At 44.4% G+C, this 10,488-nt stretch overlaps 1 protein-coding gene across 2 annotated transcripts; it reads left to right on the forward strand.

Annotated features, from left to right (window-relative positions):
• The first annotated feature begins 365 nt into the window (after positions 1-365).
• Positions 366-9,369, forward strand: panx2 (pannexin 2). 2 transcript variants are annotated; one of them, XM_033621103.2, is made up of 6 exons: positions 366-515; positions 2,587-3,274; positions 5,357-6,471; positions 6,829-6,964; positions 8,038-8,223; positions 8,564-9,369. In XM_033621103.2, the coding sequence occupies exons 2-6, from the start codon at positions 3,046-3,048 to the stop codon at positions 8,902-8,904; spliced, it is 2,007 nt and encodes a 668-aa protein (XP_033476994.1). In that variant the 5' UTR covers positions 366-515; positions 2,587-3,045; the 3' UTR covers positions 8,905-9,369. The 2 variants fall into 2 exon arrangements, with proteins under 2 accessions (XP_033476994.1, XP_078024178.1); XM_078168052.1 differs by lacking the exon at positions 366-515 and having other exon boundaries at positions 3,052-3,274; positions 8,564-9,038.
• Positions 9,370-10,488: the final 1,119 nt, after the last annotated feature.

Genomic DNA, 10,488 nt, shown 5'->3' on the forward strand with positions numbered 1-10,488 from the left:
ACTGAACCAACAGGATTTGAATAGCCGGTCTGCACTTACTTAACTAGACTACAAGTCCGATATCACTTGTGATATAATATCATATAGGCCTAATTAATATGATTATCATTATCGCCGATCATATCACTTAGACAAAGGCTCCCACTAATGTTCCTGTAGGAATTTAGATCTGTAATATCTCAGTGATAACCTCTAAAAATGATTATAGATTTGGCATAATGGATTTCTGCGCCATACTAGATTTCTTTCTGCTCACACGCCACCTGTCCTTGTGAATGTAAATCCGGATCGCATTTTGTGGTGATGCAATGAACTGGAGAATCTTAATGTGTTATCTCATCCCTTGTTCCTGAGGAAGAGGCAGGGCAGGGAGGAGGGGAGAGAGGAGCGGGTTCGGAGGGAGGGGAGCTGGGGGGAAAAGGCGGAACAAACCGGTGTGCTCGGATACATGCTGTAGCTGCTCGCCCGCACTGCAGATTAACTCTTACCGTGCCGGGGGGATGCAGCGAGACATGGTGAGTGGATTTTGTGATTATTTCCCACCACTAGCATGCACATGGCTCCTTTTGTTAGCAGCACAGAGTTGCTGCTGCTAGTCTCTCCCAGTGTTGACAGGTGATGCAGCTATTGAGCATCTTGAGAGAGACTCCGACTGTAGGATCTCCTCTCCTCTCATGCACACATACACAGACACAGAGCAGCGCACGCACACTTGATGTTTAGCAGCTCGTCTCCGGCTATTCCGGAGCTATCCGCCGCTCAGGTGCTGAAACGGCTCGTCATCTGCAGGCAGCTGCAATCCACTGCAATGAGATGTCTCGGGTGGAAGTGTGGTCCGTCCTGGTTGTGATGCTCACAGCGTCCTGGACTTGCAGACCTGTTGGGAGACAGCAGCCTAGCTCAAGCTAACTAACACAATGATCCTCTGATGAAATGTTCCTGCAGTGTTCCCATAGGGACTTGGTGATGAGTCAAAAGTGAGAAAACAATGATGACACTTTATGGTGTTTTTCTGTTTCTCTATGAGTATAAATGTGCATCCCCCTATTGCTCTGCCATAGTTATCTGCTCAGATCTGTGCTCTGGATGTCTGAGAACAAGAGTCAAATCTATGTGTACTGAAAGTTCTTCCCTCTTCAGCCATCATCTAATTCATTATGAATGAGTGGAGCTCTTCTCCTCCTGCTCTCCGTGCTTTCTTTTTGTTGCCGGCTGTACTGGTCAAAGAAAAGCAGCATGCTGGAGTAGCAAAAGAATGTGGGATTCCCTCTCTAAACACTGGTAGCATCACCCAGCTGAAAGGCATTATCTGTTGGATTGGAGCTGTGCCAATGGCTTACAGACAGCAGTGCAGCCTCTAAGTGAGCGCCTAAAAATGTGATGCTGCCCCTTTAAATCTAAATTATGCAAAGTTTATTTCTCCTCTCCTTTGATACTGTGTGTTTGAGGTTGTGGATAAAGTTGTCTTGATTGTTACCAGGCAGTGTAATGTGGACAGTGCAGTGTCAGACCTATACTGTATGTCATGTTATCCCATAAAGGACATCTTGTTCTCTTTTTCAGGTAGAACACCAATTACTGCATGATGTCAACATTAACACATGCAGCCTTGAATAACTCTTCTGTGATTATATTTCAAAGTGATCCTCTCCTTATGATCTTTCTCACTGTGCGGGTGAGAGTGCATGCTAATTGTCCCTAGTACTCATGAAACTGCGGTCTGAAGGTGCCACTCCGCGAGATGTAAAGTACACTTTCTATCCCTGGATTAGAGGGCTTGGCTTTTAAGGATTTCATAGATGAGCTGTGTTTTCTGCATAATGAGAGAAAAGTGAGAGGAGGGCAGAGGGAGGAACAGGGAGAGAAAGTAAAAGGGGAAGAAGGAGAGCGAGGGGGTGAGGACTGTTGATGGGAAGGGGTGATGTATTCACACTCCTCACGGAGGACATTCACGTAACCTTCAAGCAAAATGAGCATGCAGCAGGCGCAAATTCCACCCAGCACATAAACTGTACAAGCATATTCATGCTCATGTATGTAGGCACACTCACTCACACGTGCACAAACACACCGAGACACACAAGACATCCCACTGACAAGTGTGTGGGTTCACCTGACATCCCCGTGTGAACATGCTGTTCCACAGAAATAATGACCACTAGGAGTCCAGAGAAGGGCAGGGGACGAACTGTGGAAGAGCAGAGCAGGCGCCATAAAAAGGTTATAAATAAATTATGTTTTTAGTCAGTTCCAGGTTAGCATACTATAAATTTGCCCTTTAGTGTCCTTGCATGATCAAAGGCAAATACCCCCCTCACATTATCACACTCCACTGGTCACAGAGTGGGGATTAGTCGCCCTCAGCCACATGACTGCACTATAGAGGACGATGGATGAGAACAGAGAGCTTCCCTGAGAAAGGTGTGAGACAGTACAAATTCACACTGTGTCTCCTTTGAAACATGGTCACACTACTTTATCTAGTGGACATATGCTCCCAGAAATGGTTTCTTGTACCTTACTGTACTTTCATTTAAAAAAAAATGCACATACTGTAAAACCCTAACTGGTCATCTTTTCTTTCAGGAAAGGATTGGTCAGAGCTTCTCCTGACCGAAGCTCACGTAACAGCTCTTCAGCCAGCAGTCACTCTCCCTGGGGATCACAAGGACGCCTCCTAAACTCAGCTCATTCCTCAACCTGCCACACAGAGAGTGTGGACCGAGGCCAGGCACTGTAGAAATGGGGCACAACACAAGGATGCACACAGGAGACGCTGAGCGAGGAGTGTGCTTTTGAACGTTATGTCTCTTCTTCTAAAAGACAAGAGCTGTAGAAAACTGTAGAAGCCTCAAAGCTCTGAAGACCACACAGTATGACCCGCTGCTTTCCCACGTATGGTGAGAGAGGCTAAAGTTGGCCACACATCTGTGTGTGTGTGTGTGTGTATCACACTGTGTTGAGGAGTATTTAACTACAGCAGGAAGTGTCTGGCCTCGCCTCCAGTCCAGAGCGAGGCTGTAGTGTGCATCCTTCGTGTTCCGGATGCAGAACATCCTCGATCAAAACTTAGACATGGCCACGGCTCTACTCGCCGGCGAGAAGCTGAAGGAGCTGATCCTGCCGGGCTCCTCTCAGGATGAGAGGGGTGGGGTACTGGCCGGCCTCATGGTGCAGCTCAAACTGGAGCTGCCCTTTGATCGTGTCGTCACTATAGGGACAGTCATCATCCCTATCCTGCTGGTCACCCTCGTCTTCACCAGGAACTTTGCAGGTGAGAGTTCTGCCACTAGAGGGGGGTCATTGCCACAGTAACCCGCCAAAGCAAGAGAGTCTAACTTAGCTTTTACCCAGGTATATATTGTGGGGAAGCCATGCAGTACTGTGTGTCTTCTTTGACAGACAGTTATAAGGAGACGTGTAAGTGGGAGATTAGGCAAGGAAGAAAAAGGAGCACTGACATCAGAGGAGCAGACAGAGAGTTTGAAAGGGCAAGAGAGCGACGGGAGATAGGAGGGGGAAGAGGAAGGTGTTTGGTTAGAGGGCTGGGTGTGATGGGAGAGATGGTAGTTCACTGCTGAGTCAGGCTCTCTGCATAGCAGCATTAACCATCTGGGACTGAGCATTTAACTTAAGCAGCAGAAAGATGTGGGTGTTCAGACAGGTTCTACAGTATTCCCTCAATGGTGTGTTTTATAATGATATTTATGGCATCGCCAAACAGTTTTAGATGACTCAGCATCCTGCCCTCTGTGACTGTAACAAAGTGATGTCATTGCACATATTGCCCTTATTAGCAACAAAATAATAATAAAACATGCTGGCTTTACAATTAGTTTTTCTAATAGTTCATTTGAAAAGAAATGAGATTATTTAGATGACAAGTAAACTGTTTGTAATATTAGACGTCACTGCACTTAGTTCAAAAGATTAAAAGTGGATTTGCTGCAACCCTGAACCAGATAGTGCTGAAAAAGAACAACTTTGATGGGAAGAAGAGCTCTCGGTTTCTCTATCTGAGCCGAGCAGATCATTTCACAAAGCAGCGTGAGTGTTATCAGAGGCACGCAGCGCTTTGGGCTGAACAGATGAATGATTCTAAAAGATTCTCAGAGATACCGTGCTAATACAAATGAAACACATCACATAGATGCAAGATATTTCCTAGAAAAATGTGAATACGTCATTGCAAGTCGTATTTACTGCAAGAAATATGACGGAACACCAAGACCCCATTATCCATATTATCTTAAAGGGACAGTTCACCTCAAAATCAAAAACACATATTTTTCCTCTTATCCAAAGCATTATTTATCAGTCTAGATCGTTTTAGTGTGAGTTGCCATTTGTTGAAGATATCAGCTGTAGAGATGTCTGCCTTCTTTTTATCATAATGGAACTAGATGGCACTCGGCTTGTGGTGCCCAAAGCACCAAGAAAATAGACCCAGTTACTCAAGATAATCCACAGACCTTGTTGTGAGCAGTTTAATGTAGGAACTATTTTCTTTCTACCAAACAAGACCTGCCAACTGTATCATTGTGCATAGGGAAGTGTGCATCGACTCAAGGACGAGAGGCTTTTGCTCATGACAGTGAAAGATGTAAACATGAATGGTGTCTTCCTCAGGTGAGCTGTTATGTTAGCTAGCTCAGGGGTGCTAGGTGAGCTGACACTGGATACACACGTCATCTGCGCAGTGATACAGCTGGCAGGTATATTTTGTTTTTTTGATTTTTAGAAAGAAAATAGTTCCTACATGAAACTGCTCAGAACAAGGCCTACATCTCAGACACTCAAAAAAATCTAGATTGATAAATAGCACTACAGGCAACAGGAAATATATGACTTTTTGATTTTAGGGTGAACTGTCCTTTAAGATCTATTTGGATGTGAAGTGAGGGTGAGCATTAAATTCTGTTTAAAACAGTGGTTGCACTAAACAGAGCTACTGAATGGTAACTTTCTGGCTCACAGTACTCAGTGTAGCTGTGTGTGAGAGCAGTTTTGCAGTACAATGGATGATTACAACAGCTTTTTCAGGTATGTTTGCATTCCTTCGCTTTCAAATAAGTGCTTCAGATAAAATTGTTAAACAGGAGATTTTGTTTAAACCTGTCTGTTTGTCTGACCCCTCACATGTTCTCACATTGCCACATCTTGCCAATAAAATAAAATCTGGGAGGACAATGTAATAGGCAAGCTGTTCGGAGTGATGAGTGAAATTCTGGAAATAAGACCCAGGATGTAGCTTTGCAGCATTCATCTGTCAGCTTATACTTATACTTATGAGATATAATCATCCAACTTGTTAAATAATGTTTGGTCTGATTCTTTCTGTCTGTATTTTCCACAGAGGAGTCCATATACTGTTACACACCGCACAACTTCACCAGAGACCAGGCACTGTATGCAAGAGGCTACTGCTGGACAGAGCTGCGGGATGCTGCACCTGGTGTGGAGTCTCACCTTTGGCCTTCACTGTTTGAACACAAGTTCCTGCCCTATGCCCTGCTGGCCTTTGCTGGAATCATGTACATTCCTGCTTTGGGCTGGGAGTTCCTCGCCTCTACGCGGCTCACTTCAGAGCTCAATTTCCTACTTCAAGAGATTGATAACTGCTATCATCGAGCCGCTGAGGGCAGAGCCCCAAAGATCGAGAAGCAGATCCAATCCAAAGGACCTGGCATTACTGAGCGAGAGAGGAGGGAGATCATCGAGAATGCAGAGAAGGAGAAAAGCCCTGAGCAGAACCTGTTTGAGAAATATTTAGAGAGACGAGGCCAAAGTAACTTTCTGGCTAAGCTTTACCTAGCACGCCATCTGGCTATTATCTGCCTCAGTTCTATCCCCATTTCCTACCTGAGCGCCTACTATGCCCGCCAAAGGCAGAATGAGTTCACTTGTGCACTGGGTGAGCCTCCGGACATTAGCAGCTATCAAGAGCTGAAGCTCAGGGTCAACTGTAAGCTGCCTGCTGTGCAGCTGCAGCGCATCATGGCAGCGGTAGATATCGCTCTGCTCTGCACCATGAACCTCATCATTCTGGTTAATTTGCTGCACTTGTTTGTGGTGCGCAAGTCCAACTTTGTATTTGATAAACTGAATAAAGTTGGTATTAAAACACGGCGGCGCTGGCAGAAATCTCAGTTCTGTGACATCAACATCCTGGCCATGTTCTGCAACGAGAACAGGGACCACATCAAGTCGCTCAACCGGCTGGACTTCATCACCAATGAGAGTGACCTCATGTATGACAATGTGGTCAGGCAGCTGCTGGCTGCGCTTGCACAGTCCAACCATGATGCTACGCCCACTGTGAGGGACTCTGGGATACAAACACTCGATCCCAACATGGACCCCTCTGATCTTGGAGTGGGAGAGATGGCTGGGGAGCCGCTGGTCATCAAACGGCCCCGCAAGAAGATGAAATGGATCCCAAGTTCAAATCCTCTCCCTCAGCCCTTCAAGGTAAGGCAGCTGCCTGAGAGAAAATGAATATTCTTAGTTGTAACTCATCTACATTCATTCAGCATCAGTGACAGCAGAAGGAAAAAAATCTGTCCTCTAGAAACAGAATAATACTACAAGAACTTGTTCACTGGAGCACAGCAGTTCATTTCACCATGGACTGTTCAAGATGCAACTGAGCCATGCAGCATCAGCTCTTAATAAGAGCCTCTTTCCCTGAAGAGGCACAGGAAGTGGTCCTCATTTGGGATTTCCAAAATATGTAGAACTCTTCAATGCTGTGTAATCATTGTTTGGCTACCCGAACTGTAGTTAATACATAATAACCTTTTTTTGTGTTTTCTGCCCTCTGTAAAGGAACCTCTTACCCTGACACGTCTGGAAAATAGCACCAAGCCTGAAAAACCCAAACCAGTCAGACGAAAGACAGTGGCAGACAACTTCATTGCACCAATTCTGGATAGCAAGAGCACACAATATCCTGCAATAAAAGGTATGTAGTGGTGTAGTAGTCATTTAAAGCTGTGCTAATCAATATTCTTACATTAACAGTGGATCAAATGACTGTTAGGTGAAAGGGATTGCTTGTTATCAGCCAACTCTGCAGCAGGCAGTCGTTTAAAGGGATGGTTCCGATTATTTGAAGTGGGGTTGTATGAGGTATTTATCAATTGTTACTGTATGCCTACAGTAGATGGCGGTCGGCACACTCCTAGTTTGGAGAAGCAGGCAGGAGTACCACTACAGAAGCTAAGCAATGCACTGCTGTATGGGGGCTAGCAGCAAAACTCATTTTAGCCACTTAGACCCAAAAAAATCAGGCTAAGTGTACGCTATATTGAGAAGACTTTCACCACTTTATCTTGCTCTCAGACAGCCTTTCTGAAAGGGAACTGAAGCTGTTATAAAGGTATATTGATGCCAGACTCCTTTGACAAAAACAGTAATTTTACCTTGCAGAACACAGGAGTTGTTGGTCAACCGCTGCCTTGATCAGTTAGTTTGTTTGCATTATTGTGCGACTTGGTAAATCCAAACTTACTCTTTAAAACAACAAAGCCTAACAATAACACAAACACACCAACTAATTGAGGCAGCGTTAGACCAGTAACTCCTATGTTCTGCAAGTTAAAATTGCCATTTTTGTCAAAGGAGTCTGGTGGCTTGAAGAGAGCATAGACACCAGCTTCAGTTCGTGTCAGAAAGGGCTGTCTGACAGCAAGTTAAAGCGGTAAAAATATTGTAAATACAGTGTACGCTTAAGCTGATATTGATTATTTTAGGTGGGTCTTTATCTAGGTGGCTAAAATACCTTTTGCTGCTATACCCCGTCCACAGCAGAACATTGCTTAGCTTCTGTGGTGGTACTCCTAATTGCTTCTCCAAACTTGGGACATGCTGACCTCCACGTCCTGTAGTAATATGCTGACTATAGAAAAGTACTTTATACAACCCCACTTTTAAAAATCCGAACTATCAATTTAAGCATACTTTGGATGGAGGACCTGCTATTTTGATGTGATGTTCTACCTCCTTATGAGTCAGACTTTTAATTTCCAATGGTAGATTTGAGTGGGATGGAGAAAAAGCACACTCGCAACTTCTCTCTGGATGTCCACCCATACATGCTGACCATTCGTAAGCCCAAAGTGGAGACCACAACCGCAGAGCCTCTACCCTCAGAGCACAACATGGACACAGTGTACCTTGAAGGCACACACACTATTGTTCATGTGTCTGGTGCCATTACAGGTATGTCCAACCTCCCCTTCACTCTCGCTCTTTATTACACGTCATGTGAACCAAGTAAACAACATATGAGCTAACAGAAATATGCAGCATCACTTCTCATACAGCTGTGCCTTGGATACCTCAATCCATAATGGAAATAAGCATAAAATGTTTTTCAGTCTAGTAAATTGCACTTGCTTATTAAATATTGCAAATGCCACTTTCCATGTTGGCCAATCAGTCTTAGCATGCAAAAGGTGCCGACCTTTGAAAGAGCATAGTGGATGTTTATACTGTTGTAATTTGAGACTTTCTCCTCTCTCCTTCTACCCTCTCTGGTATTCCCTTCTTGTCTCCTCAGAAACCAAGGTTTGCTCTCCAGAATCGACCAACACTGCCTTTTCTACAGTGACCCTGCCCACCACCACTTACGTAAATGGCGTCAGCCCAAACCCTCCCTCCAGTGAGGACGCCCTCAGCCCCAAGTCCTCTCCTCTACCCCCTCCTCCTCCTCCTCCCCCAAGGGAGCCTCACACCCAGAAGGAAAACCCAGAGTGTCAGCCACCGCCCCTGACCAGAGCCCCTACGCACCAGCTGCTGAGTATACATCACACGCTCTTTGAAGAAGAAGAGGATGAAGAACACCGTAGGGATAGACTGGCAGAGAGACCCGGGGAGCTCATCGCTGCTGGGGAATGTTGAAGGAGGAGAAGAAGAGGAACGTTGATTGAAATTCCTCTTCCCGACACTAACACTCTGTGCACAGGACCACCATGTCCATCACCTCCTATCAGCAGCCACCTCTACTTTTTCAATTAGCTCACACACTTCTGTGATGGGTGGATTGGACAGTGAGGAAATGACATGGAACTCTAGTAGTCGTAAAAGTAAAATGACTCAGATTTTAGATGGGAAAACCATTCAGATAGGATAAGACAAAAGTTTGTGTATTTGATAACACTGACCAGAGTATTGCTGTAGGAAATGATGTCATGTCTCAGGATGACTGTACAGCTAAACACCCTCCAATGAAACCAGCAGTGATTTAATTCAACAGGGTGCTACAGTGCAGGGTCAAACAGCTATATTAAAAAGGCTTAATGAACGGATCAGTTGCAACAGGAGACGAGCGAGCTTTCTAAACAAACAAACAAAGAAAAAAAAAGACACACCTTAGAGATGCATATCTGCAAAGAAGACTGCATTATAGCTTCAAACAAAATGTATTTTAAACACATATGATAACGCTTAGTCCCTTTATCCCAATAGCCAAGTAGAGAGGTAGCTCACGCAATACAGTTGAGATCTGCACAATTAATATGCAAAAGATCACAATATATGTGTGGCAATAATGTATGCGCTTGCAGCATCATATTTCACAGAACGCTTAACACATATAGACACTGTATATGACTCAGTGTTTGTGGGGTGTTTAAAATATAGCACACGTTTCATGGCTTTATCATTGCCATTTCAGCGCTGATTAGGAACGTGTGTCAGATCTTGACTATATTTGCACGTCATTAATAACAGGAAATTGGCACATTATATAAAGGAACAGTAAAGGAACAGGCTATAATAAAAAGGGTGGTGTTGTGAGGTGGCGTGCAACCACAATATTGCTCTTTTTGTCTAATAGGTATCAGATATCTTTGACAGAAATGCAGTGATGTGGGTGCTTTCTTCTGAACACTTTAAAAGCAACTCTAATGTGATGAATGGAGCTGGACTCAACTGGTGTGACCTATGTGTTCTGCTGGCTTCTTGTGGGAGTGCTGTGATGTAAAGTGAATGAAGTGATGAGTAGATGTGAAATCGTTCCACAGAGGAAGGTTTATTACACGATGACTAAGCTTTTGATTGCCATCTGCTGTCTCTGACACGATCTAAATTTATTTCGGTAGGCTAGTTATGCCCTGTCTCACATTGTGCCAACATCTGCTACAAAGGAATTAATAGTTAGAATAGTTGGTCTGTTATTTGTAGTAAAAACAAAGCGTGTAAGGTATGTTTTCACAGGGAACGAGTGAATGGACAAGGGGATGGGTGCCTATCATAACCTCACCATACACACTTCTTGCAGCTGCATACATGATTACAGGAACTTCAATAAAGGAACTGCCTTCACTGACTTACTCACCAATGTGACATCTACTGTAGAAGACATTGGTGCTGTCATCAGGGGCTTACCTACAATATAGGTAGACCTATGCATACTCTTTTTTTTCTGGGGCATTCAGTAAGCACACACTTGTGATGAGAGACACCTAATTTCCCCATTTCCAG

Source organism: Epinephelus lanceolatus, chromosome 5, assembly GCF_041903045.1.
Source record: "Epinephelus lanceolatus isolate andai-2023 chromosome 5, ASM4190304v1, whole genome shotgun sequence".
Lineage (NCBI taxonomy): Eukaryota > Metazoa > Chordata > Actinopteri > Perciformes > Serranidae > Epinephelus > Epinephelus lanceolatus.

Bases quoted from the DNA above. Each gene is read 5' to 3' on its own strand.
- panx2 (XM_033621103.2), top strand. From the start codon at position 3,046: ATGCAGAACATCCTCGATCAAAACTTAGACATGGCCACGGCTCTACTC. The intron at 3,275-5,356 runs GTGAGAGTTCTG...TATTTTCCACAG, and splicing joins CTTCACCAGGAACTTTGCAG to AGGAGTCCATATACTGTTAC. The intron at 6,965-8,037 runs GTATGTAGTGGT...TTCCAATGGTAG, and splicing joins ACAATATCCTGCAATAAAAG to ATTTGAGTGGGATGGAGAAA.